General features: G+C 54.2%; 1 protein-coding gene and 1 long non-coding RNA gene across 4 annotated transcripts; one reads left to right on the top strand and one right to left on the bottom strand.

The window, feature by feature from the left end:
- Positions 1 to 3,745: 3,745 nt before the first annotated feature.
- Positions 3,746 to 15,005, bottom strand: SPINDOC (spindlin interactor and repressor of chromatin binding). 3 transcript variants are annotated; one of them, XM_073883548.1, is made up of 7 exons: positions 14,870 to 15,005; positions 14,626 to 14,766; positions 10,952 to 11,281; positions 10,702 to 10,851; positions 10,434 to 10,571; positions 10,065 to 10,265; positions 3,746 to 4,572 (listed from the first exon to the last, which is right to left on the bottom strand). In XM_073883548.1, the coding sequence occupies exons 2-7, from the start codon at positions 14,750 to 14,752 to the stop codon at positions 4,361 to 4,363; spliced, it is 1,158 nt and encodes a 385-aa protein (XP_073739649.1). In that variant the 5' UTR covers positions 14,753 to 14,766; positions 14,870 to 15,005; the 3' UTR covers positions 3,746 to 4,360. The 3 variants fall into 3 exon arrangements, 2 of the variants coding, with proteins under 2 accessions (XP_073739649.1, XP_025735143.1); XR_003209739.2 differs by adding an exon at positions 5,117 to 5,244 and having other exon boundaries at positions 4,440 to 4,572; positions 14,626 to 14,956; XM_025879358.2 differs by having other exon boundaries at positions 14,626 to 14,948.
- A 75-nt stretch (positions 15,006 to 15,080) lies between these two features.
- Positions 15,081 to 18,004, top strand: LOC141370955 (uncharacterized). Its single transcript, XR_012375479.1, has 3 exons — positions 15,081 to 15,232; positions 15,422 to 15,662; positions 17,339 to 18,004. It is a non-coding gene; the product is annotated as an uncharacterized lncRNA (long non-coding RNA).
- The last annotated feature ends 4,152 nt before the right edge of the window (positions 18,005 to 22,156 follow it).

A 22,156-nucleotide genomic window follows, 5' to 3' on the forward strand; every position in this document is an offset into this window, starting at 1 on the left:
TGTCCACACTGGCATTCCAAGTGCCTGGAAGGGTGAGCGCATGCCCCTCACCCAGCTCACAGCCTGGGCTGGGACTCCAGGACCTCTTGAGCCTTAGCATCGAACCCCTGTACAGGTGTGGTTATCTCGACCCCAGCTGTGACTTCAGAGGGCTGTGGGTGAGTGTCTCAGAGGCAAACTGCTCATCCAGGAAGATGTGGGTGCCACGGGCAAGAAGACTTGCTCTAGGTCAGGGAGGGGTGGAGGGGAAAGGGCAGGTTCTGGGATAGGAGAAGCTCCCCCTGCCCTGCCCCCTAGAGCCCCCCCAAGCTCACGTGGACACGCTTGTACCTGTCCCTGCTCTTGTAGCTCCCAAGTACCAAGCCCAGCCTGATTCAGGGTCAGAGGTTGCTGAGTGAGGCCAGGACCAGCAAGCAGGGCCCTCCCAAGGGGCCAGGAGGCCTTTTCTAGAAAAGGAACAGGGGAGGAGCAGGACTCCCTCCACCTCAAAGCCCTCAGCTTGGTTCCCAGACATTGTCACCTGGGATGGTGAGATGAGTGCCCTTCTGCATCTGCTGTGAGCCCCTTCAGTTGGCACTGCCAGGAGCAAGGTATGATCCCAGCAGGTGCTAGGACTTCGGTGGGGGCTCTGGAAATTGGCCTGGCGAGGGCACTGGGCACCACCACCTGAGTGGAGCAAAGGAGGTGCTGAGCGGTTGTCATCGTGAATGGCCTTCCCCACTCCCACCTGCCTCCATTCCTGCCTCCCACCCTGAACCTGCCACAGGCCCCCGGGCCCCCAAGGGAAGACGTCTCAGTCCTTCTGAAGCCGAAACGGGCCACGTAGCACAGGGGACAAGAGCTCGGGGTCAGACAGATCCAGGCGCGGCCGGGCTCTGCCCCTTCACCAGCTCTGGAATGGTGGGTAAGCCGTCCGTCTTGCTGAGCCCGATCCCTCACCTGTGTAACGGGCACAGTGTGGGGTGACCCACAGTGGAGACAGGCCGGGGGTGTCCTGTGTTCTGCAGTCCCCAGCACGGTGCCTGCCCCCGGGGGGGGCCTTCAGTCATGTTTGTGGAATCTGAGCCTGCAGGGTAGTTGCTCCAGCCCCCTGCTACCCTGCTGCTCCTGCTTCCTCGGGCCACCCAGATGTGGGGTCTGAGGAGACCGGAGGCACTGACGGCACTGCTGGGGAGACCAAAGTCCTGTGCTGTTTTCTCCCATGAGGGCCGGTGGCCGGTGGGGTGACACAGAGAGGCTGCGGTCCCATCACAGATGCTCGCCCACTCCAGCTCCCCATCCTTCCACCACACCTCGGGGGTGTGAGGACTCTACACAGTCTCATGTGAGCCACACAGCTACCCAGCTGTGAGCAGGCGGGAGGGGCAACGGCTAGATCTTCCGTGGGGCGGGGGGGTCAGACCGCAGGAGCGGCAGAGTCTGGGGGGGGGGGGGGGGTCAGACCGCAGGAGCGACAGAGTCTGGACCAGACCAGCGATGCAGCTAGGGTACCACACAGGGCCCAGCCAGTGTCTCCTCTTCCCAACCACACTGGTACACACGTCAGTTTCTCTTCGAGGAGGGAAGGGGCTGCTTCTTCCTTTGTCTTGGACCAGCTTGAACTATACAGCTATTGCTGGTATCCAGAGAGATCTCCCCATCCTGGACCCCGAGGGGGCAAGCTGGGAAGAGCAGGAGGTGGCCCAGTTCAGAGAGCAAAGGGGACTAGAGGTAAAGGTATCGGGAGCTGGGGGCAGTGGCCCCTTCTTCCCCCACCCCTCCACTCAACGTCGTGATTGGGCCTCAGCATCACACCTGGAGAGAGTTGCCATCACCAGCCCCAGGGCACCGGTAGCGGGGGAGGCTTCCTTGGTGTTTGGGCAAACGGCTGCAGCAGCACCTGGTCTGGGGTTGGGGGAGATGGCGGGGAGACACACACATGCCCCCCCAAGCACTGAGTCACCGACGCTCGGAAACTTCTACACTCGGGGTGGAGTCATGCCCTGGCTCCTCTCCCCACCTCTCCCTGGAAGCCCACTGGGAGCTCCCAGAGGTGCCCACTGGGAGCTCCCAGCCCCACACACTCATATCGTCCCTAGGGTCCTGGCCGAGGCCGGGCAGACCCCTGCCGACCAAGATGTGGGGATGAGGTCGGGGGTAGCCATGCCACCCACAGCCACTGTGGCCGCCAACCCTGTGTGGGGAGCCGCGCGCACTCCAGGGACTGGCTTGCCCTGGGAAAATGTCACACAGGAAGACACACCAAGAGGGCACTTGACCAACATTTATTGAGCACCTACGATGTGCCAGGCCCCAAGCAGGGCCCTAGGAAAACGAGGTCAATGCAGCCCAGTCCTTGCCCGAAAGGAGCTCACAGTCTAGTGGGCTGGCCATCAATCACATCAACAGCAGAGAAGGTGCATTGAACTTCACAATTTTACAGCGCGCTTTAGATGTTTTCTCAATTGTAAACACCCAGCAACACAGCCACGTTGATTCAAAAGCACATTGGCATAAATGTAAACACAGTCACACGACTGGAAGGACTGAAAGAAATCACCAGCAATGATTCACATTCGTGTTTCAAAGCCCGATTTGCAGCCTTATTTACTCCTTCCTGTTAAGTGGCATGGAAGTTTTACAAGTTTGCAGAAACAGGGGTGGAGACCCAGGGGAGTTCCGTGGCCCACCTGTCACACACTGGGGAAGCCACCCTAGACACAGGGTCTACTGACTTTTCTCCACGACGTGCCACACCCATACCTTCTAATCCCCCGACTGGGGCCCCACAGACTTGTACTCCTCCCAAGCTTGTCAGACGGGGAGACAGGACCACATCCCAGGAAGCAACCACGCGGAGATCACCCACAGCCGGCCCACACCGGCTCAGAGAAACACATGGCCCGGTGTCATGTGCTCATGCCCAGATCCTTCCTGAGTTAAAGAGGAGCTTTCTGGTTAGTTTCAAAACCTGGCTGGGTCAGTGCTGTAGGCGAGCTCCCCCTGTAGAGTCTTCTGGAGGCCTCACCGATCCCTGGATGCACAGAACTTATCAGAAGCAGTGAAGCAGTTCCGGAGCGGGGGCTGGACTGTCCCAATGCTCCACGTGCCTCTGGATTCTAAAGGCGACAGTGGGGTTTGGGGTCTGACAGGGAGCTCCCCATGCCCCTCTTCAGTGCCCCTCTCACCAATGGGAGAGAAACAAAATGCCACAGAGATTTGGCCTGTGACGTTGGTTTAGGAGGATAAGGGATCTGGTGAAGAAACCCAAAGGGGGCCAACTCTTGGTCCAGGAAATGGGGAAACCGGGCAAAGGAAGGAGTTTAATGAAGCCAAGGAGAGGGTGGGTTGGAGTAAGGCGCCACAGGGCCGCTGCCTCATCCTGGGGCTGGGGAGGGGAGGCAGGTCTCCCCCCACCACCCCGCAGGCTGGCCACAACCATTTCACTTTAGAAAGATCAGTGACTAGGGTGGAAACGCCCCTGTCCCCCCGCCATAGCCTCTCTTGGACAGATGCTTACCAAGGGAGTCAGACAGTACAAGATGTCCAAGAAAAGGTGTTTCTGACCCCATTTCAAGGGCACAGGGAAGGGCCAAGGTATCCCTCTGTGACCGGCACCGAGGCAGCCCCAGTCCTCCGGCCAACGATGCCCTGTCCCGGCCCTGCTCTGCCCTCGCACCCAGGACCATCGGTCAGCCCACCTGCCCCTCAAGGTTGCTCCAGGAACCTGGATATCCTGCTAGCCAATCCCGTCCCCCAATGATGGCCCAGACGGAACTCTCTTAATAAAAAAAAATAATTTATTGTCAACAAAGGAGATATATACAACAGGAAAAGAGGTGAAAAGGAGGGAGGGAGTGAACAAAGCCCCCAGGTGGGCTGCTTGGGCCTCCTGCAGGGATGGAGCGGGAAGAGGTAATGGAGGCCTCCTGGTTTAGGGGCCTGAACAGGTGGGGGAGGAGAGGTGTCCCCCGAGGTAGTGGGACTCAGTTCAAACCCCATTGTGACCACCTCTTGTGTAAGGCACTGTGCCAAGGGAGAATGGGGGAGGGGGGCTAAGGGGGGGAAAGGAGCGGGGACAGAGAGATCTGGGTCAGCGAAAGGATCGGGGTAGGTGTTCTCCATAGGCTCAATGCCCTACCACATGACAGCCCCGAGGTCAGCCCTGCCCATCTCAGGGCATGGCCTTGTGCCTTGCCAGGGGTAGACACCTCCCAGGGCCCCCACGTAGCAGTGGATGCTGCCCCCCTTCCTCTCCTCCATCCTGCCTTGGCACCTGGTTTTACTCTCTCCATCAGGTGGCCGAGCCGGGCAGCTCTGAGTGATAAGCCAAAGGGGGACCCTGCCTCCTCCCTCCCTCCCTCCCCAGGAAAGCGAGAACCTATACACCACTCCCTGCCTCTGGCTGTCCCCCCACAGTGGTGCTGGAGCCTGACAGAACCGCAGGCCAGTTTGGGGTGTCACCTGCTCCCACACTCTTGGTGCCCTGGGGATGCTTGGACCAGTCTTGCAGGAGGCTGACTGCCGGGGGCTCCTCCATCCGGACGCGGATAACCTGGAGATCCAGTGTCCCACGAAGCCCCGGAGGGGGAGCTGGGCAGGGATGGGAGCAGAGAGCAGAAGTCAGGGCCCTCCGGACCCCCACCACGATGGTGCCCCCCAAAGGCCTCTGCAAACCGCACCTCCACTCCCAGGCCTTCACTTCCACAGTCCAAGGCCTGGTTATGAGGGGGAGCCCAAGGGACAGCGGGAAGCTCCACTCCTGGTTCATCACAGGACCACGACCAACCAGAAAATGAGGTCACAGCCCCGGAGGCGTAAGTCAGGCTTCCCCCCCCACGTATTTTGGTACACAGACGCTCAGTGCTGTCTACCTCCCTCGGCTCTTCCCTTCACCTCACTCTGCTTCATCTAAAACTTCCTGGGCGCCCTAGCCTGAGGGCTTCTGCCCTGGGTGGACACTGGTGGTGGGAGTGGGGAACCCCCGCCAACCAAGTAAGACACAGCTTTGCCCACCAAGGGGCTCACAGACGGTTCCGGAGGCTAAGGCGAGAGCCCCGCACGGCTAGTCCTGGGTTAGCATCCCAGCTCTGCCCTGCGAGCTTCACGGGGCTCTTCCGCTCCGGTCAGGACCTACCCCTTGGGGATCAGATGTCCACCTCAGCAGTGGGGAGCAGCTGCTCAGAATAGGCAAAACCGGGCCCTAAGAGAGGGGCGAGCAGACTCCACGCGGCCTTCCTGGAACTCCCAATCCGGCGGCGGGAGCTGATAGGATGAACGGACACAAGACGTGATGTGTTGCGTATGGACGGAAACAAAGTGAAATAAGAAAACACACCAGGGAAGGGGGCAGGAGAGCACGGAGGGCCTCATGGAGCGGGTATGTGAGCAAAGACGTACAGAAAGTGAGGGTCCGCTATGCGGGTGGCTGGGCAACAGCACTCCAGGCAGCAGGAAGGGCGAACGCGGACGCCCGGGGGTGCCTGCCTGTGCTTGCAGGAACAGCAGGCAGTGCCTGGGCAGAGCGGGCGGGCTGGGCTAGGAGAGTCAGGATCCTGGGGTGAGCATCCCCGGTCGCCAGGAGGACTCTCTGGTTTTCTATCTGGAGCGTGACAGGAACCAGCAGGGACGGCATCCAACTTGGTTCGCACCGGGGACCCTGGCTACCGTAGGGGAGGAGACCAGAGTGGGCAAAGACCAGAAGCTGGGAGGCCAGGGAGATGGCCATTAAGGAACCAGGCAAGAGACGGCTTGGACCAGGGTAGCCGCCGTGGAGGGGGTGAAAGGAGGGTGAATTCTGAACCAATCTTGGAGGTGGGGCTAACACGATTTGCCGAGAGCTTGATGTGGAGTCTGGGAAACGGGAAGAGGGCGACTGAGGGTTTAGCCTGAGCAAAGTGCACAATGGAAATGGGGAGGAGGAGAGTGGCTCGGGGCGGGCCTGGGGACGTGGGGGTTCAGTCTGGATAAGCCCGTTTGACAGATCTTATGGACACCCAGAGATATGTCACATGGCCATCTGGAAGAGAGGCTGGAACCAGGGGGAATCTGGGTGGGAGCTGGGCGCACATGAACTCGGACTGGGTCGCTCCAGGAGTGAAGAAGGTCTTGCCCCAGGGTTGAGGCATCCAGTCCCTCACCGAACACGTAAGCAGCACCTGGACCCCGTAACAGGCGCTGGGGAGATCACAGGAAATGAAAGAGACACACATCCTGACCTGAAGCAGCTTACATTCGAGAAAAAAAAGAGAGACAACTGTCCGATCTGATTCAGGGAGTCGTGTGTGAAAGGACGGGCCGGAGAAACAGAACAGCCAGTGAAGCTGGAGGGAGGCCCGGCCAGTGGCTTGAGGAGCCCCAAGACGGAGAGTGATTCCAGGAAGGAGGGAGGGCGATGTCACAGTTATGGTCACATTGGGGAAAGACAAGCACTGAGAACTGACCGCTGGATTTTCATTTTAGGCAAGTCAAAGGTAACCCTGCCAAACAAGCAATTTTAGCATGCGGTGGGGGGATGGGACGACTGAAGTGGCTCCCAGCGAGGGGAGGGCCACTTAGTGCAGAAAATGCTCTCCAGCCTCGCTGAAAAGGCTTGGGGACACATGGGACAGTGGCTAGGGAGGCATGAGGGGTCAAGAAGGGAGAAACCACAGCTTTGCGTAGGCTGCCGGGTAAGATCTGGAGGAGAGGGAAATACGGATGGTGGCCAGAGAGGAGAGTGGCCAGCCGGGTGGGGGATGGGCTCCAGCGAGGAGTGTGTGTGGCCGGGGGACAGGCTTTGCCAGTAGCAGTTTTAGCCCCAGCAGCAGAGAGAAGGCAGAGGATGTGGCTTGGATGCTGGAGGGGGATGGGCACAGGTGGAGACGCACACAGGCTGTCGTTTACTAGGTGAGGGGCCCTGAGAGAGGTGCCTTCCCGCTCCGAGGCTGTGTCCTCATCTCCAAAATGGAAATCCTAATACCGTGTATGGTGGTTGTGGCGACACGCTAAGACGTTCAAAGAGTTCAGCACGTGGTAAGAGCTCATGGACTTCGGGACTGCTCAAAGCAACAGAATGACGTACCAACTGTTTCCGGGAGTACGGAGGGCGGAGGTGAGGGTGGGTGCGGGAGCATCAGGACAGTGAAGCCTGACATGTGAGGCCCTTCCAGAAAGCAGGCGTGGTCAGAGCCCCAGGGCCGTGAAAGAGCAGGCCAGGAGGATTTATCAGTCTGGGGACAAGCTGAGCCCCTTCTGCACTCCAAACCCAGGGCTGGCCCCCTCCCTCCTGGGAAGCCCAAGCCCCTCTGCTTCCCCAGCTCCATTCCCCCTTCCTCTACATCTGTGTACGTGTGTACAAGCACACACCTCCAGAGAGTGGGCCCGAGTCTTTTTCTCTTCTTTCTCATTAAGGCTTGTTTCTGATTGGTGACTGAAAATGTCACCACCACGTGACAAGTGAAGGTAGCCACTATCCACCCTTCTTTCAGTAAATCTTTACGGAGGGCTTTCTCTGTGGCAGGCATGGTACCGGGTGCTGAGGATACAGCAGTCCACAAAACAAAGACCCTGCCCCTTGCGAAGCTCACACATGCACACACACACACGTTTTCCTTGGTCCAGCCTGGAAACATACTGAGCCTGGCTGAGGATATCCTAAGAGCCGGCTCTCTAGGTCTTACTCAAATTAAATAGTAGCAAGACCAAGAGGCTCTCTGTCTCATGATTTGTGAATGGGGTCCTCAAGGCTCACCTTCTCTCCTGGCTTGGACACCTCCCCACCCTCGTTCTGCAAGGCCCTTGGAAAGTTCCAGAAAGTCTTCTCTGCTTCACACTCATATCCATCAACTCAGCTGACTTCACCACAGTGACCTTTTCCAACTTCCAAATCCTTGACTTTTAAACTTTTTTAAAGGATAGAAGCTTTACTCAAAATCTTCCAAGAACCTCAATACATAAAGCAACCCAACATGAAGACATTCTGGTTGAAGCCTCACAGGGTCTTGAGAAATCTGTCCAAACTCTGGGATCCTGAAACAGTCTGCGACCACGCTCCGGAGCCTTTGCCCTGCACAGAACTCGGGTGGCTGCGTCACTGCCCCCGACCTGTACCCCCAAACAGACAGTAAATTTCTTGGGGACAAAGAAACTCTACTCTGTCCTCACTCATATCATCTTCCAGAGTGCTTCCCTCGGGGCTGAGCCACTGTGGGTTCCAGCCACCTCCTAGCTCCCTAGATCCTGCCCCTGCTGAGAAAAACCCTCTCATGTCAATCAGACTGGTGAACCCTAAGGCCTCAGACTTTGCCCATGCACCCCAAAGGGACCCGAGATCTCAGGGACTTCTTCTCAGCTACTCACCACTCCAGATAGGTGGAATTTGGGCACAGGGTATCCCAGGACTCAAAATGAAGGCTCCCTTTCGAGAATGAAACCAGAAGACCCATTAAACAGTGGAAGCAGTTAGCCATTTAGAGCAGTAAGACACCGAAGACAACGAGGAAGCTTGGGGAATGCTCAAGTCCAAGCAGAGCGCACTGTTCTCGGAGAGGCAGGACTGGAATGTGGCTCAAGGTGAAACTTGAGACAGTTAAAACCGGTGATCTACGGGAAGGGCTGACGCCTGCCTCAAGGGGAGAAAAAGCGGAGCCCGTTTTGGTAAAATATGATTAAGCGAAAGTGCACGTGTGCACATACACACGCACACACCGAGCTTTGCAGAAGGTCTCAAGGATACAAACTGAACTATTAACAGCGCTCACCACTGGTGGAGGGGGGCAGGAGACGGCGCACATTTGCTTTTTTCTTTATGCAAAAAGCCTACCTCCTTTTTGAGAGCCCTGCTCTGGGGAGCCCCTGGTACCTCCCGTGCTATCTTTCCCTGGGCTCTAACTCCGAACGCACATTTCAGACAGGCCGGGACAAGGTGCCGTGTGTCACTCGGTTACTCCTTCAAGAGCCATTTCCCGAGCCCGAGATGCCTGGCATGGAGAGATGAAGAGGAACCAGGCTCAGCCTCTGCCCTCCCAGAATGCATTCTGGTCTAATCTGAATTCTGCCACTGCTTGGCTATGTGACTGTGTTGCCTAAAGATGTCCATACCCTCATCCCCAGGATCTGTGACTGTGGTTATGTTATATGACAAGGAAGAATTAAGGGTACAGATAGAATTAATGTTGCTGATTAATCAGCTGACTTCAAACTAAAGAGATTGTCCTGGATGATCTGGGTGGGCTCCATGTAATCCCAAGGGTCCCAGTGGGGAAGAGGGAGGCAGAAGAGTCAGGCCAAAGATAGCATCCTCAGAAGGACTCTCCTGGAGGCTGCCGGCTTTGAAGACGGAAGGAGACCAAAACCCAAGGAATGCACGCAGCTTCTAAGAAGCTGGCAGGACAAGAAAATGGACACCCCTCACCCCTGCCCCCAAAGCCTTCAGAAAGGAACACGATCCTGCCCACATCCAGATTTTAGCTCAGTGAGGCCCATTCCTGACCTCTGACCTCTGGAACTGAGAAGGAATAAAGCGTGTTCTTGTAAGCCACTAACTTGTTATAGCAGCCACAGGAAATGAATACAAGGATCAAGGGAAGGAGTACTCAGCTCTGAGACTCAACCTTCCCACTTCCTTCTCCCCTGCAGAAAACAGACTTTATTCTAAAGGCCGGATGAACCATGTATAGAAGTTTCTGGAAATCAGTTAAACACAATACAAACGCAAGCGCTTACTGCTATCATTAGACAAGTCACTGGACTGCTTTCTCCACGGAGGTGCCTGTTGAGTTCACCACGGGTCTGTTAAGGCCCTTGCTCCAAAAGGGTGAGCTGGGCACCTCAGGTATCAGGTGGACTCAGCCTTAAGTGTGGTGCTGGGTGTCTGGTTTTGGGGAGCACTGGCCTAGCCCAACCTAACGACCAATTCGTTAGCAGCTCAGCTTTCTGGCCAGTCCCTGTCATTCAAGTCTGCCTGTCCTTGGCCCCGTCTCTCAGGGGACCCGAGTGCTAACCACCTCTACCCTGGGCTCTGCTGCAGAGCAGCCTCGAGGAGGCCAGACCCCAGGGATGCAGCCTGCCTGACCCTCCCTTGTCGTCCCCTCTCAGGAGCTCACCTGGAGAGGGGCTTTCCGGCTGGGGAAGGCCTCCTTCTGCAGCTCTCCCCTCTCTGGGTGAGTCCTTGCTGTCTGAGGCCCTGAGCTGGGTGTGGGAGAAGAGCTGGAGGACGAAGCCCGGCGGGAAGCTGCCGTCAGTGAAGTGTCGGACCTCAGCAGGAGCAGCAAAAGTCTCCGTGGGTGAGCCGGGCGACGGGGGGTCTGGAAGGAAGGACAAGATGGACCTGTGAGTCTGGGAGGCTGAGCTGTCTATCCTCACTGAAGCCAGAATCCAAGGGCCTGGACCAACCCCCCTCCCCTGCTTGGCTTTCCTCTAGGAGCACTGCAGCCGGAGCCCATGCCCACAACCTGCATGGGCCTCCCTCTCACCTGGGTCAGGGTCTGGGTCCAGGTCCAAGTTTTTGGTCATGGGTCTGCCTCTTTTCTTTCTGACCGGCTCTTCCCCAGGGGGCTCCTTCCATCTCTGACCACGGGGCTTCCTATTTCCTGGCTCTGAGGCAGGAGCAGCTGCGGAATGAGAAGACCCCAGACCTTTTAAAGGGGCCACGCCTGAGCCCCACAGCCTCTCTCCACACAGAACACAGGGCGCATGTTCGCCTCTCCCCAGCTCAGCCTCAAGGGCTTCCAGAAGACTGACCAGGAAGCTCGAGGGGGCGGAGTCCTCTGGGCCGGCTCCTTTTCGGGAGAGATGGGTTGTCCTCAGAGTCGAGGAGAACGACAATCTCTGCTGGCATTTTGGCAGGGTCTGGGTCGGAGTCCGGGTCAGCTTCGACATCCTGGCCTGAGTCTGAAGAGGGCAAACACCCAGTGAGCTCCAAGTCCTCCGAGAGGTCGACTTTTCCCTCCATCCTCCACCCCTACCGCCCCCCCTCCCCCACCATCCCTACCTGAGGTGGGTGAAGAAGGCTGCTCAGCTCTGATGTCTTGCAAAAGGGCCACCCCCTCACTCCAGGCCTCCAGGATATTGCTCTTCTCTGAAGGGCTCAGGTCCAGGGTGTGAGGATGCTGTTCCAGGATGTGCATGCGCGCCGTGTCTGCAGAGGGGGACCGGATTTCGGCCCCACACACCATGCACAGTGCCCGCCCGCTGCCTCCTGGGCTGTTTCCCACCAGGAACTCCTGCTCCCAAGACACCTGCTGCTTGGGCTCCTCACAGCCATCGCCACCCGCCTCCAGCAGGTTGGGCCTAGGCGGTGGGGTCTTCTCCTGTTGGGCCACTACAGAGGGAGAGGTGCAGGACATGTTAGCAGTAAAGGTGCCCACGACCTAGAATACTTACAACTTGATTCCCCAAACTGGGTGGAGTGCTGGGGGGGGCGGAGGGAGGAACATTGCCACCGAAAGTCTTTCTCTCCCTTCCCCTGCAGCCCATGAGACGCTGTGTGCCTGGGCATCCCACTATCTCCCTATCTCCTCTCAATCTGGGCTCGGACCACAGGTCCACATGCTTTTCCGACAAGCTGTGTTTTTGCAGGTCTTCAGTCTTGGCATGTCCGTCCAGACCATCCTGATCAGTCCGATAAATTCCTATACTTCCTTCGTGGCTCCGCTCACATCGTCACTCCTGGGAAGCCTTTCTGACCTCCCACCCCTGGCAGGGGATTATATCCACATCTGACTTCCAGGCCACACTGCATACTTTCTTGAGAACAAGAATGGTACGTGTGATCATCTATCGTCCCCACAGGGCCTGGCACGCAGGAGATGCTCAGTGAGCCTTCAGTCAGCGAATGACGGGCATGTCTGTTTCTCCATCCGGCGAGGCCCCTTTAACAGGCCACCACACCCCGACACAATCTGTTTCCCATCTCCCAGAGAAACTGCAGGTGTGATCTCATGCCCAAGGGTCTGCCTGGCATCTGCTTTGTGCGCCTGGACCACAAACTCTGGCAGGGCAGGAACCCTTTCCAACTCGACAAAGAAGGCAGGCTGAGACCCACACAGCCTGGCAGCTCAGTGTTTCTGCGGAGTCTCTCTGATCTCTCATGGCCACCCCTCTCTCTCACCTGCGAAGATGAAATAAAAATGGGGGGGGGGGGGCTAATGCCTAGGAACTGATGGGGAGGTGGCATTTAAAATGAGCCTGAGAACTGGTCAGGACTCAGAAGATCCAGGTCCCAGGCTGGGCTATACCTATCTCTCACGTGACCGGACCCTTGACCTCTTGGTTGCCGTCAGACTTTCTTTCCCACCATTCCTCCAAAACAGCTCTCGCCAGGGTCACCGATGTCAAACCCGGTGGTCAGTTCTTAAACTTCATCATTTGACTCATCACTTCTTCCATCTTGATTTTTGTCGCTCGGCTTCTAGGCACCATCTCCCATTGGTTCGTCTCTTACTTCCCTGGGGCTCTCTTGGGGTCACGCGTGCTGGTTCCTCTCATCTATTCTCAAAGCTCTCTCACTTCTTTCAGGGCGTAGCTGAAGAACCATCTTCTTCCAACGGCTTTCTCTGCCCCCCCTGCAGAAAGCGGGGCACCCCATTCCCCTTCCCCCCTCGTATCCTCCTTAGCTCACACCGCCACCAGGCCTAACACGGTGTCACTTGTGCCCCGTGTCTCCCCGCTGCATGGCAGGCTCCGGCACAGCCTGACTTTTGATCGTCCACACCTCGACCCCCAGCCTCAAGAACAGCGCCTGGCAGGTAGCGGCATTCAGAAATCTCTGATGAGGGACCGACTCCATCTCCAACCTGCAGTCACCGGAGAGGGTTCCACAGCTCCGTTCTTAGACCTCTTCTGTCTGCCTCCTTCCTCTGACGGTCTCCTCCCGTTGCCTGCCTGCTGACGACTCCCGTATTTCTACCTCCAGCCAGACTCTCCCCTGCATCTAAACACACGTGTCTGATGCCTATCTGGTCATGGCCCTTGAACGTGTCACAGGCATGTCAAACTCACCCCGTTCAAACCCTAACTCCCGACCTGCACACGCCTGCACCCTAGCCCTCTTGTCTGTTTCGTGGGAGGCCTGTCCTTCTGGATGCCCAGGCCAAAGAATTTATCAAGAATATATCAAGAATTTATCCTTTCCCCACTTACCCCAAATCTTTCAAAAAGCTTCTGCTTCAAGACATTTATACTTGCTATTCTCTCTGCCTAAAATGCTTTCCCTCCCATTACCCACAAGTTCCATTCTCTCGTGTCCTTTGGGTCTGTGCTCAAAATCCACATTAGAGAAGTCTTTCCTGACCACCTGATATTCCAAATAAAACACCCCCCTCTCTTCTCCTCCCTTTGCTCTGGTGTTCTCTGAACCACATATCGGCACCTGACACCCTATGCATTTGATTATATTTGTCCTTGGTCATTCATTTATATACATATATTCCAGAAGGGATGTTTCATCTTTGTTTATGGCCATTAGCACGCCCAGCCTAAAACTGCCTGGCTTACAGTAGGTGCCTAATGAAGACCTGTTGAATGAATTACCTTCTCTGGACTTCTGTTTCCTCATCCCTAATGGGGAATAGGGCCTCTCTTGCAGGGTTGTTGAGAGGATTAACTGAGACAGCCTGGCATCCAGCACTCAGTAAATACTAGCACAAGTAGGGAAAGAACCTCTGTCGGATGCAAAGCTCTGAGAAGGGTAGCAGCCTTTATTTCCCTAACTTGTTTTATAGCTCTCCAAATTCCAGAGAGGATGAGAGGCAGTGCAGGGAGATAGCGCGCGCTGCTGAGGTTAAATAAATGGCCTTGCTCTCAACCTCTTTGGGGTACAATCCCCCCTACGGGAAGAGGTATTTGAGAATAAAAAGATATTTGCATTTCCGTGAAAAATTTTCTGGCATTTTCATGAGTATTAAGTTTTCCACTAAGAAGGCCCTTTGTTTTCTAATGGTCTGCAAGGTCCTGCGGACTCAAGAAATTGGTAACGGGGGAGGGGAAGACAAATGTTCCCAGATTGTTCCTCGAATCCCTTCCAAAGGCCCATCTCCTTCCAGCGTGGCAGAGGATACCCCTAGCAAACACTTCTCTTCCGAAACGGAGTATGCTGTATGCCATCCCACTCACCCCCGAAGCGCTAGAATCTGACACCTGTGGCTTACGCAAGTGGAAGGCCGGGGATGCAAGGGGAGCTGGGGGGCAGGAAAGGTTTCTGCGTAGAGGGCCCTGAAAATCCTCCTCTTGGCGGGCGGCATTCTCCGATCTCTCCGGACACCAGGCTGCCGCGCCCAGAGGCCTTGCTGCCCCTCGGCCTAAAACACAGCTTGGCCCCTGCGCCAGCCTCCGTCTCCGCGGGGCGGGAGACCGCGGCCGCCGGTGCGGGGCCCGGGAGAGGGGACGCTCGGGCACCGGAAGATCCGGAGCGCGCCGGGTGTGGATCGAAGGCTCCAGACCCCAGACGGGGGCGGGGGAGAGGGAATTCGGGGAGGCCCGAGATTCCAAACCCTGGAAGGGGCGGAGCGAGAGCGCGCCCGGGCCCCAGGCCGGAGGGGGAGGGGGAGGGGGCGCCCGGGTCCCAGGCCGGAGGGGGAGGGGACGCTGGAGCCCCTGACTGCGGAGGGGGAGGGGGCGCCCGGGCCCGGACCGTGACGCGGAAGTGGGGTCCCCTTCCATCCTCACCTCTGAGCATCGGCTCGGGCCGCGGAATTACGGCCACCACCATGGCCTCCTCCTCGTCCTCCCCTTCCTCGCATTTGAGCGTCACCTCGAAGCAGTCGAGCGCGGCGCCCTCGGCCTTTAGGGCCATGGTGCGGCCGGTGTCTATGGGGGGGGGTATCGCGGTGACCCGACGCTGGGGGCCGGGCGCGCAGCCAGGGGCCGCCTCCCGCCCTGCACAGCCCCCTCCCCGCCGCCCGCCGCTCACCGCCCGGCCTGCGACGGGCGCGTCCGGGCCTCCCCGAGACCGAGCGCGTCGGGACCCCGGGCGGGGAGGGCTCAATCCGGGGCCCCAAGCCCCCGCCGCTCCCTTTTATGGAGGCTCATTGTCGGCGCCCGCCCGGCCGGCCCGCCGCGGGCCCGCCCCCGACCTCGCGCGGCCAATCGCGCGTGGCCCCGCCCCGGGCACGCGGCTCCGTTAGCCTCCCGGGAACCCGCAGGGCGGCGGGGAGGGCCGCGGGCTCCCGGCCGGCCTCCGGCGCGGAGGCGGGCCTTGCCGGCCGGCGGAGAAGCCCCCAGGCCCGGCGGGCTGCCGATCGGGCCCGTTGGCGGGCGTCGAGAGCGCTACCAGGTGCCCTGGGGTTTTGCTGGGGGTCGCCTTTGCCTTTCCTGAACGAGCCTTCCTCCGCCAGGAGATGCCCCGGGCGGGAACAGAACTCGCTGGGCAGCGAGAAGGGCCTTGGCGTGGGAAGGGGGGAGACGGAATTCCTTCTGATATTTCGCAGCTCTTTGACCTTGGGCACGTTATCTGTTTCCTTAGACGACCTCATCCTTTCTCAGAAAACACTGTGGAGCCTTCTGGATAAGGGGATGCGAAGATGGAAGAGCCAAGTGGAATGTGGCACAGGCAAACCACCCCCGATGGTTTTGATTTCCATTTTTTTTTTTTTTTAAACGTGAGTCTAGAGATTTTGAGCCTCCCCAGGGGCACACAAATCCTTGAAAGCCCCGAGACCAGAGTCCAGTTACCATGACACTGCTACATCCTAATCCTGCTCCAGGTGAGCTTTTACCTCCATGACATAGAATGGGCATCTCCCCCTGCTGTAGAAGCTCTCCTGAGGTTTCTGTTGAGAAAATGTCTGACACTGGAAATCCATCTCAAAATGCTACCCTATCAGACCAGACACAGGAGTAATTCAGAATAATGCCTGTAGTGGGTTCGGGGCTGGAGAGCAGATGGGAACTCTCCAGGCCCCAACTAGTGGGTTGGGGGCTGGAGAGCAGAAAAGACCTATGGTATCTGGATTGTCCTAGGTCTTTAAGTGAATAATTTTGTTACTTTCAAGTGTATCCAGTACTTTAAAGGTTTTACAGATAAAGGGATTACCAAGCTGGTTTCAATCATTTCTATCTCAGGATCACCCGGTAACCTTTGCAGGGATCCCTTCCTTGACCTTCTGCTCTCGCTCTACTGCCCTGCACGGTGCAGATCCTTAGGCTCCTAGGACTGGGGCCCTCAGGTCTGGGTTTGGCCAATGGGAGACAGTGGCAGGAGACTGGAAGATAGGAGGAAGGATAAAGCCAGTGTGTTTCTTCTCTTTCTCTCGCTTGTTCGGGCTTGGGCAGGTCTCCAGCCATAGATAAAGCTCCTCTTTGGTTCCAGCTCTTGCTGGGTAGGCTGCCTCGGTTCCAACTTCTGGGGGATGATCCTCACTTCCAGGCTACATTAATTCCATCTCCTCCATTTGTCCCTCCGGTTTAGGAGTGGTAGGGAGTGTCCTGTGTTTGCTAATCTCTGGGTTGCCTCTCTGTCCCCTGTTGGGACTACTCAGCCCTTCCTCACCCTTGTCGCCAGCGTCACCAATACCTTGCATTAAATTCTTTGTTTTACATACTTAGAATGGTTCCTATTTCCCCCCTTGGACTCAGAGTGATACACCCAATATTATACCAGGCACTGTGTCCTCATAAGTCTTAATGTGGTAGACTGTATTGTTCCCATTTTATAGAGCAGGAAGTTGAGGCTTAAAGGGGTAAATTACTTGCCCAAGGTAATACAGCAAGAATCCTATTTCATCAAATCCAAGATGAGTGTTTTCTCTATGTTTTAACATCCTTGGAATGGGGATACTTTAGTGGACATCACTGTGAACTTTTAGGAATATCAAGAGTGTTCAGGATCGCCCTTCTGATATTCAGACCATGACGTTACCAGCAGAAATAAATCACGCTCAGAATGAGACATAGGTGAGGCCCCTTGGTGACCACAAAAATGACTCTGAGTGGTTGCTGCTTCCTTACCATAGGTAACTCCAGCCCTGCTTGCATCCTCCTGCCTCCTAGATGAACGTTATAAAGATACCCAGTCTCGGGGCACCTGGGTGGGGCTCAGTTGTAAATTGTCTGCCTTCAGCTCAGGTCGTGATCCCAGGGTCCTGGGATCGAGCCCCGCATCGTGCTCCCTCTCCCACTCCGCCCACTCCTCTCTTGCTGTGTCTCTCTCTGTCAAAAAAATAAATAAAATCTTTAAAAAAAAAAAAAGATACCCAGTCTCTAAGTTGCCCCTGCTTTTTGACAACATTCAATCCAGAACTGGTTCCCCACTTCCCTAATCCCTCCACAGAACCATGGAATGCAAGCCCGAATTTAAAGAGACTCACATGAGGGTTTTCCCTAGGGTACGTTTCTCCTTTACGGAAGCAAGTTAAATAAACCTAACTTTTTCTGACAACAGCAGTGTTCCTGGTGGTCTTCGGTCAGAGGGCTTTGACAACCTTAGCCAATTTACTTTGCATACATTTCATCTTTATGTATATGAAGAGTGATATACAGGAATAGACATTTTTCCAAAGAAGACATCCAGATGGCCGACAGACACATGAAGAGACGTTCAACATCCTCATCATCAGGGAAATACAAATCAAAACCGTGATGAGATAGCACCTCACACCTGTCAGAATGGCTAAAATCAACAACACAGGAAACAACAGATGTTGTGGAGGATGCAGAGAAAGGGGAACCCTCCTACACTGTTGGTGGGAATGCAAACTGGTGCAGCCACCCTGGAAAACAGGATGGAGATTCCTCAAAAAGTTAAAAATAGACTACCCTACAACCCAGCGATTGCAATTCTAGGTATTTACCAAAAGGGTATAAAAATCCAGGTTCAAAGGAGCACATGAACGCCAATGTTTATAAGCAGCATTATCAACAATAGTCAGATTATGTAAAGAGGCCAAATGTCCATTGACTGATGAATGGATAAAGATGTGGTATGGGGCGCCTGGGTGGCTCGGTCATTAAACTTCTGCCTTTGACTCAGGTCATGGTCCCAGGGTCCTGGGATCAAGCCCTGCATTGGGCTCCCTGCTCAGCGGGGACCCTGCTTCTCCCTCTCCCACTCCCCCTGCTTGTGTTCCCTCTCTCGCTGTGTCTCTCTGTCAAACAAATAAAATCTTTAAAAAAAAAGATGTGGTATGTGTGTATATGTGTATGTACGCGTGTGTGTGTGTATATATATATATATATATATATATAATGGAATATTAGCCATCAAAAAGAATGAAATCTTACCACTTGCAACAACGTGGATAGAGCTAGAGTGTATTATGCTAAGTGAAATAAGTCAGTCTGAGAAAGACAAATACCATATGATTTCACTCATATGTGGAATTTAAGGAACAAAACAGATGAACATTGGGGAAGGGGAAAAAAAGGAAGCAAACCATAAGAGACTCTTAACTACAGGAAAACAAACTGAGGGTTGAGGGAGGGGAGTGGGGGATGGGCTAAATGGGTGATGGGCATTAAGGAAGGCATTTGTTATGATGAGCACTGGGTGTTCTATGTAAGTGATGAATCACTAAATTCTACTCCCGAAACCAATATAGCACTATATGCTAACTAACTAGAATTTAATAAAAATTTGAAAAAAATAAAAAAATTAAAAATTCAATTTTGAATTAGAAAAAAAAAGTGATATAATAAAGTCTATGTCAAGGGGCGCCTGGGTGGCTCAGTCGGTTAAGCGTCTGCCTTTGGCTCAGATCATGATTCCAGGGTCCTGGGATCAAGCCCCACATTGGGCTTCCTGCTTAACAGGGAGCCTGCTTCTCCCTCTCCCTCTGCTGCTCCCTCTGCTTATGCGTGCTCTCTCTCTCTCTCAAATAAGTAAATAAAATCTTTAAAAAAATAAAAAATAAGTCTGTCAAAATATCAGTAAGTCTGGAAGAGATCTTTAACTATAAAATACAATGCAAAGAGATAAGAAATTGTGTCAGAATTTGGCAGTTTTTTTTTTTTATTAGGCTCCACACCCAATGTGGGCTTGAACTCATGACCCTGAGATCAAGAGTCACATACTCTGCTGACTCTGCGTCAGGCAGGTGCCCCTTGGCAGTGCTGTTTCTTAAGGGTACATAAGATGATGGCTTCTCTTGCAATCTGTGATATCTCAGATTTAATGAAATATGGTTAGTTGCAAAAGCAAGACTCTGCTCTGGCTCTGCCTGTCCCCTGTCCTTGCTCTTTCCATTACAGTTCTGCTCTGCTTCTCCATGAACTCGAAGTCCTCATTAAATGCACGAAAGGGTAGATACTATTAGCTCCAATATATACATGAAGAAATCCAATCTGAGAGAAATCAGTCCTCGGAAATCGAACAACTTGCAAGTCACAGACCAATTCTGTCTCGCTGCAAAACCTGGGCTCTTTCCCATCACCCTGGCTGCTGAGCCAGCCCTCTCTGCCCCGAGGACCTGAGGGGGAGCTCCAGACCATCTTAGGTGGAGTTCCCACCCACTGGCTACATACATAGTGTGTTGCTGAAGGAAGTGGAATCTTTTTTCTTTTTCTTTTTCTTTTCTTTCTTTTTTTCTTTTTCTTTTTTTTTTTTAAGATTTATTTCCTTGAGAGAGAGAGAGAAGGGGCAGGGGTAGGGGCAGAGGGAGAGGGAGAAATGAACTCCGGGCAGAGCACGGAGCCGGACGTGGGGCTCGATCCCGGGACTCCAGGATCATGACCTGAGCAGAAGGCAGACGCTTAACCGACTGAGCCACCTGGGCGCCTAGAAGGAAATGGAATCTTAATTGTCGAGCTAGCGCCCTGTGGAGGAGAGAGGGTAGGTTTCCTAGACAAGTACGTCTGTAACTCGTCTTTTGACTTTGTAAGTTTGGCTTTGGAGTATGAGATTCCTAAAACGGGAAGGACAGCCTGGAGATGAGAGAGATGGCAACGGATGGCCCGTTCCAGCAATCAGCTGCTCCAGGCCACTCTCCATAGTGTCCCCTGGGCTGGAGGCCCAAGCTGGGATGAAGCATTTCCTCTTAGTACAGCTTCTACTATTGGCGTTTTAGGGCCTCAGCGATGACGCAGACAGTGAGCAGAATGCTGCAGGAAATAAAGCTGTCTGAAGCTCTAAATGTGGAGAGGGCTGTTGAAGGCTAAGTAAGAGGGTGGATGCATGGCTTCACTTCTAACTTGCTTGGCATTTTGTAGTGATCTTCAGCAAAAGCCATAATAAATACCTGTCCATGCTCTTTGGCTCGATAATCCTATTGCCAACAGGGCACCTGGGTGGCTCAGTCAGTTAAGTGTCCGACTCTTGATCTCAGCTCAGGTTTTGATCTCAGGGTCGTGAGGTCAAACCCTATATTGGGCTCCCAGCGTGGAGCCTGCTTAAAAAAAAAAAGTTACCCTGAAGTCACCCAAAAGAAGAAAAATAATGACCCAACACAGATATCATAGCAGTGTTTGCCCCTTAAACTACTCATTCCCTGAAACTTAGTATACTCTCACTCCTAGGTGCTGGGTGAAATGTTACTCAGTTCTTGCATGTAGTCAGAGGTCCCCTTCTCTTGGCTCTTGGTGGGTTGGGACAGCTCTCCTATGAAACCGGGCATAGCACACTGATGATTTGTTTGCATGTCACAGTCCCCTGTGGTCTCCGGGCTCCTGGAAGGCAGGTCCATTTTCCTGTCCATCTTTCTAGTTCCAGCACTGGCCCAGGGGCTGGGGTGTTAGCTCTGGCTTGGTGCCTGCACTTCAGGGCTCTCGTTGCAAAAATGTCAACTCAAAGTAGCTCAGACAAAATGGGCGATTTGTTGACTTGTGGATTTCAAGGAAGTGCTAAGCACCCAATCCTGGGAAGGGCAGGGACACAGGCAGGCTTTGGGAATAACGGGACCCAGGACATGAATGCCATGAGGGCATTCTTTTCATATCTGGTCTCTGCCTCTTTCTGCAGAGAAGCCTTATTTTCTCCATGTCCATGGGCTTTTCCCACATAGCAGGTGGCGTGGCCGCTCTTTCCCTGGACTAGCTTCTAGCTCTGTACATTTCAAACCTCGTTTCTCCTCCACTGCCCGAGTGAGCTTCCGGGGCTGGGCTCTATATGACACACTCCTGACCTCTGGCCCTGTGCTTTGGTGCCAGAAAATGAGCCGAATCAGCTTAGTGGGCAGTGGGAGAATCTCTGGAAACCATTCCTACTGAGGACAACTATCAACCACTGTGTAGGAAAGTGGCTCCAAACTATGTAAATCTAGGGCAGCGAACTTCTCTTACTGACCTGCTAAACTACTACTGAACTCAACAGTTGGAAAATGCCAGAAACTGGCCCACCTCCGCTCCTTAGGAAGGGAAGAATGGTGGAAAAGAAGGCAAAACCAGAAAACAATCCTAACCCCCAGCCAATCAATGCCATAAAAATTTATGGGATGAATGAATATAACAGTAAAATACTAGCAATAACCACAATGTCTAACAACAGGAACTGGCTGACAGATGATTGTGTGTTAGCACCAAAAAGAATATCCAGACCCTAACAACATGGAAAAGCCTTCATGAAATAATGTTAAGTGTGCAACTCCACAAACACGTACGCGATGATTATGTTGAAGCAAAAAATGGAATAACATTGCTACAGATCGAAAGTAAACATGAGAAATGGAAATAAATGTGTCATGATAGCAGAATTATTGATGAAAAGTGTTTATAAACACATGAAAGATGTGGTAACTACCATTAAGATTCATACGAACATTAGAAATAATGATCTAGGGCGCCTGGGTGGCTCAGTTGGTTAAGCGCCCAACTTTTGATTTCAACTCAGGTCATGATATCAGGGTCATGGGATAGAGCCCCACGTTGGGCTCTGTCCTGGGCGTGGAGCCTGCTTAAGATTCTCTCTCTCCCTCTCCCTCTGCCCTTCTCCGCCCCTGGTCGCTTGCTCTCTCTCTCTACAAAAATAATAATGATGATGATTTATTGATTTATTGGTTTTTAAGATTTTATTTATTTGACAGAGAGAGGCACGGTGAGAGAGGGAACACAAGCCGGGGGAGTGGGAGAGGGAGAAGCTGGCTTCCCGCCGAGCAGGGAGCGTGATGCGGGGCTTGATCCCAGGACCCTGAGATCAGGACCTGAGCTGAAGGCAGATGCTTAACGACTGAGCCACCCAGGTGCCCCATGATCTATGTTTTTGTATAGAAAGGTATTCTTGAAATTTTAACTGACAATGGAGATTACAAAACTATATATATATATATCATGA

Source organism: Callorhinus ursinus, unplaced genomic scaffold (genome assembly GCF_003265705.2).
Source record: "Callorhinus ursinus isolate GAN/ISIS: 27379988/994484 unplaced genomic scaffold, GSC_fseal_2.0 scaffold51, whole genome shotgun sequence".
NCBI classification, from domain to species: Eukaryota; Metazoa; Chordata; class Mammalia; order Carnivora; family Otariidae; genus Callorhinus; species Callorhinus ursinus.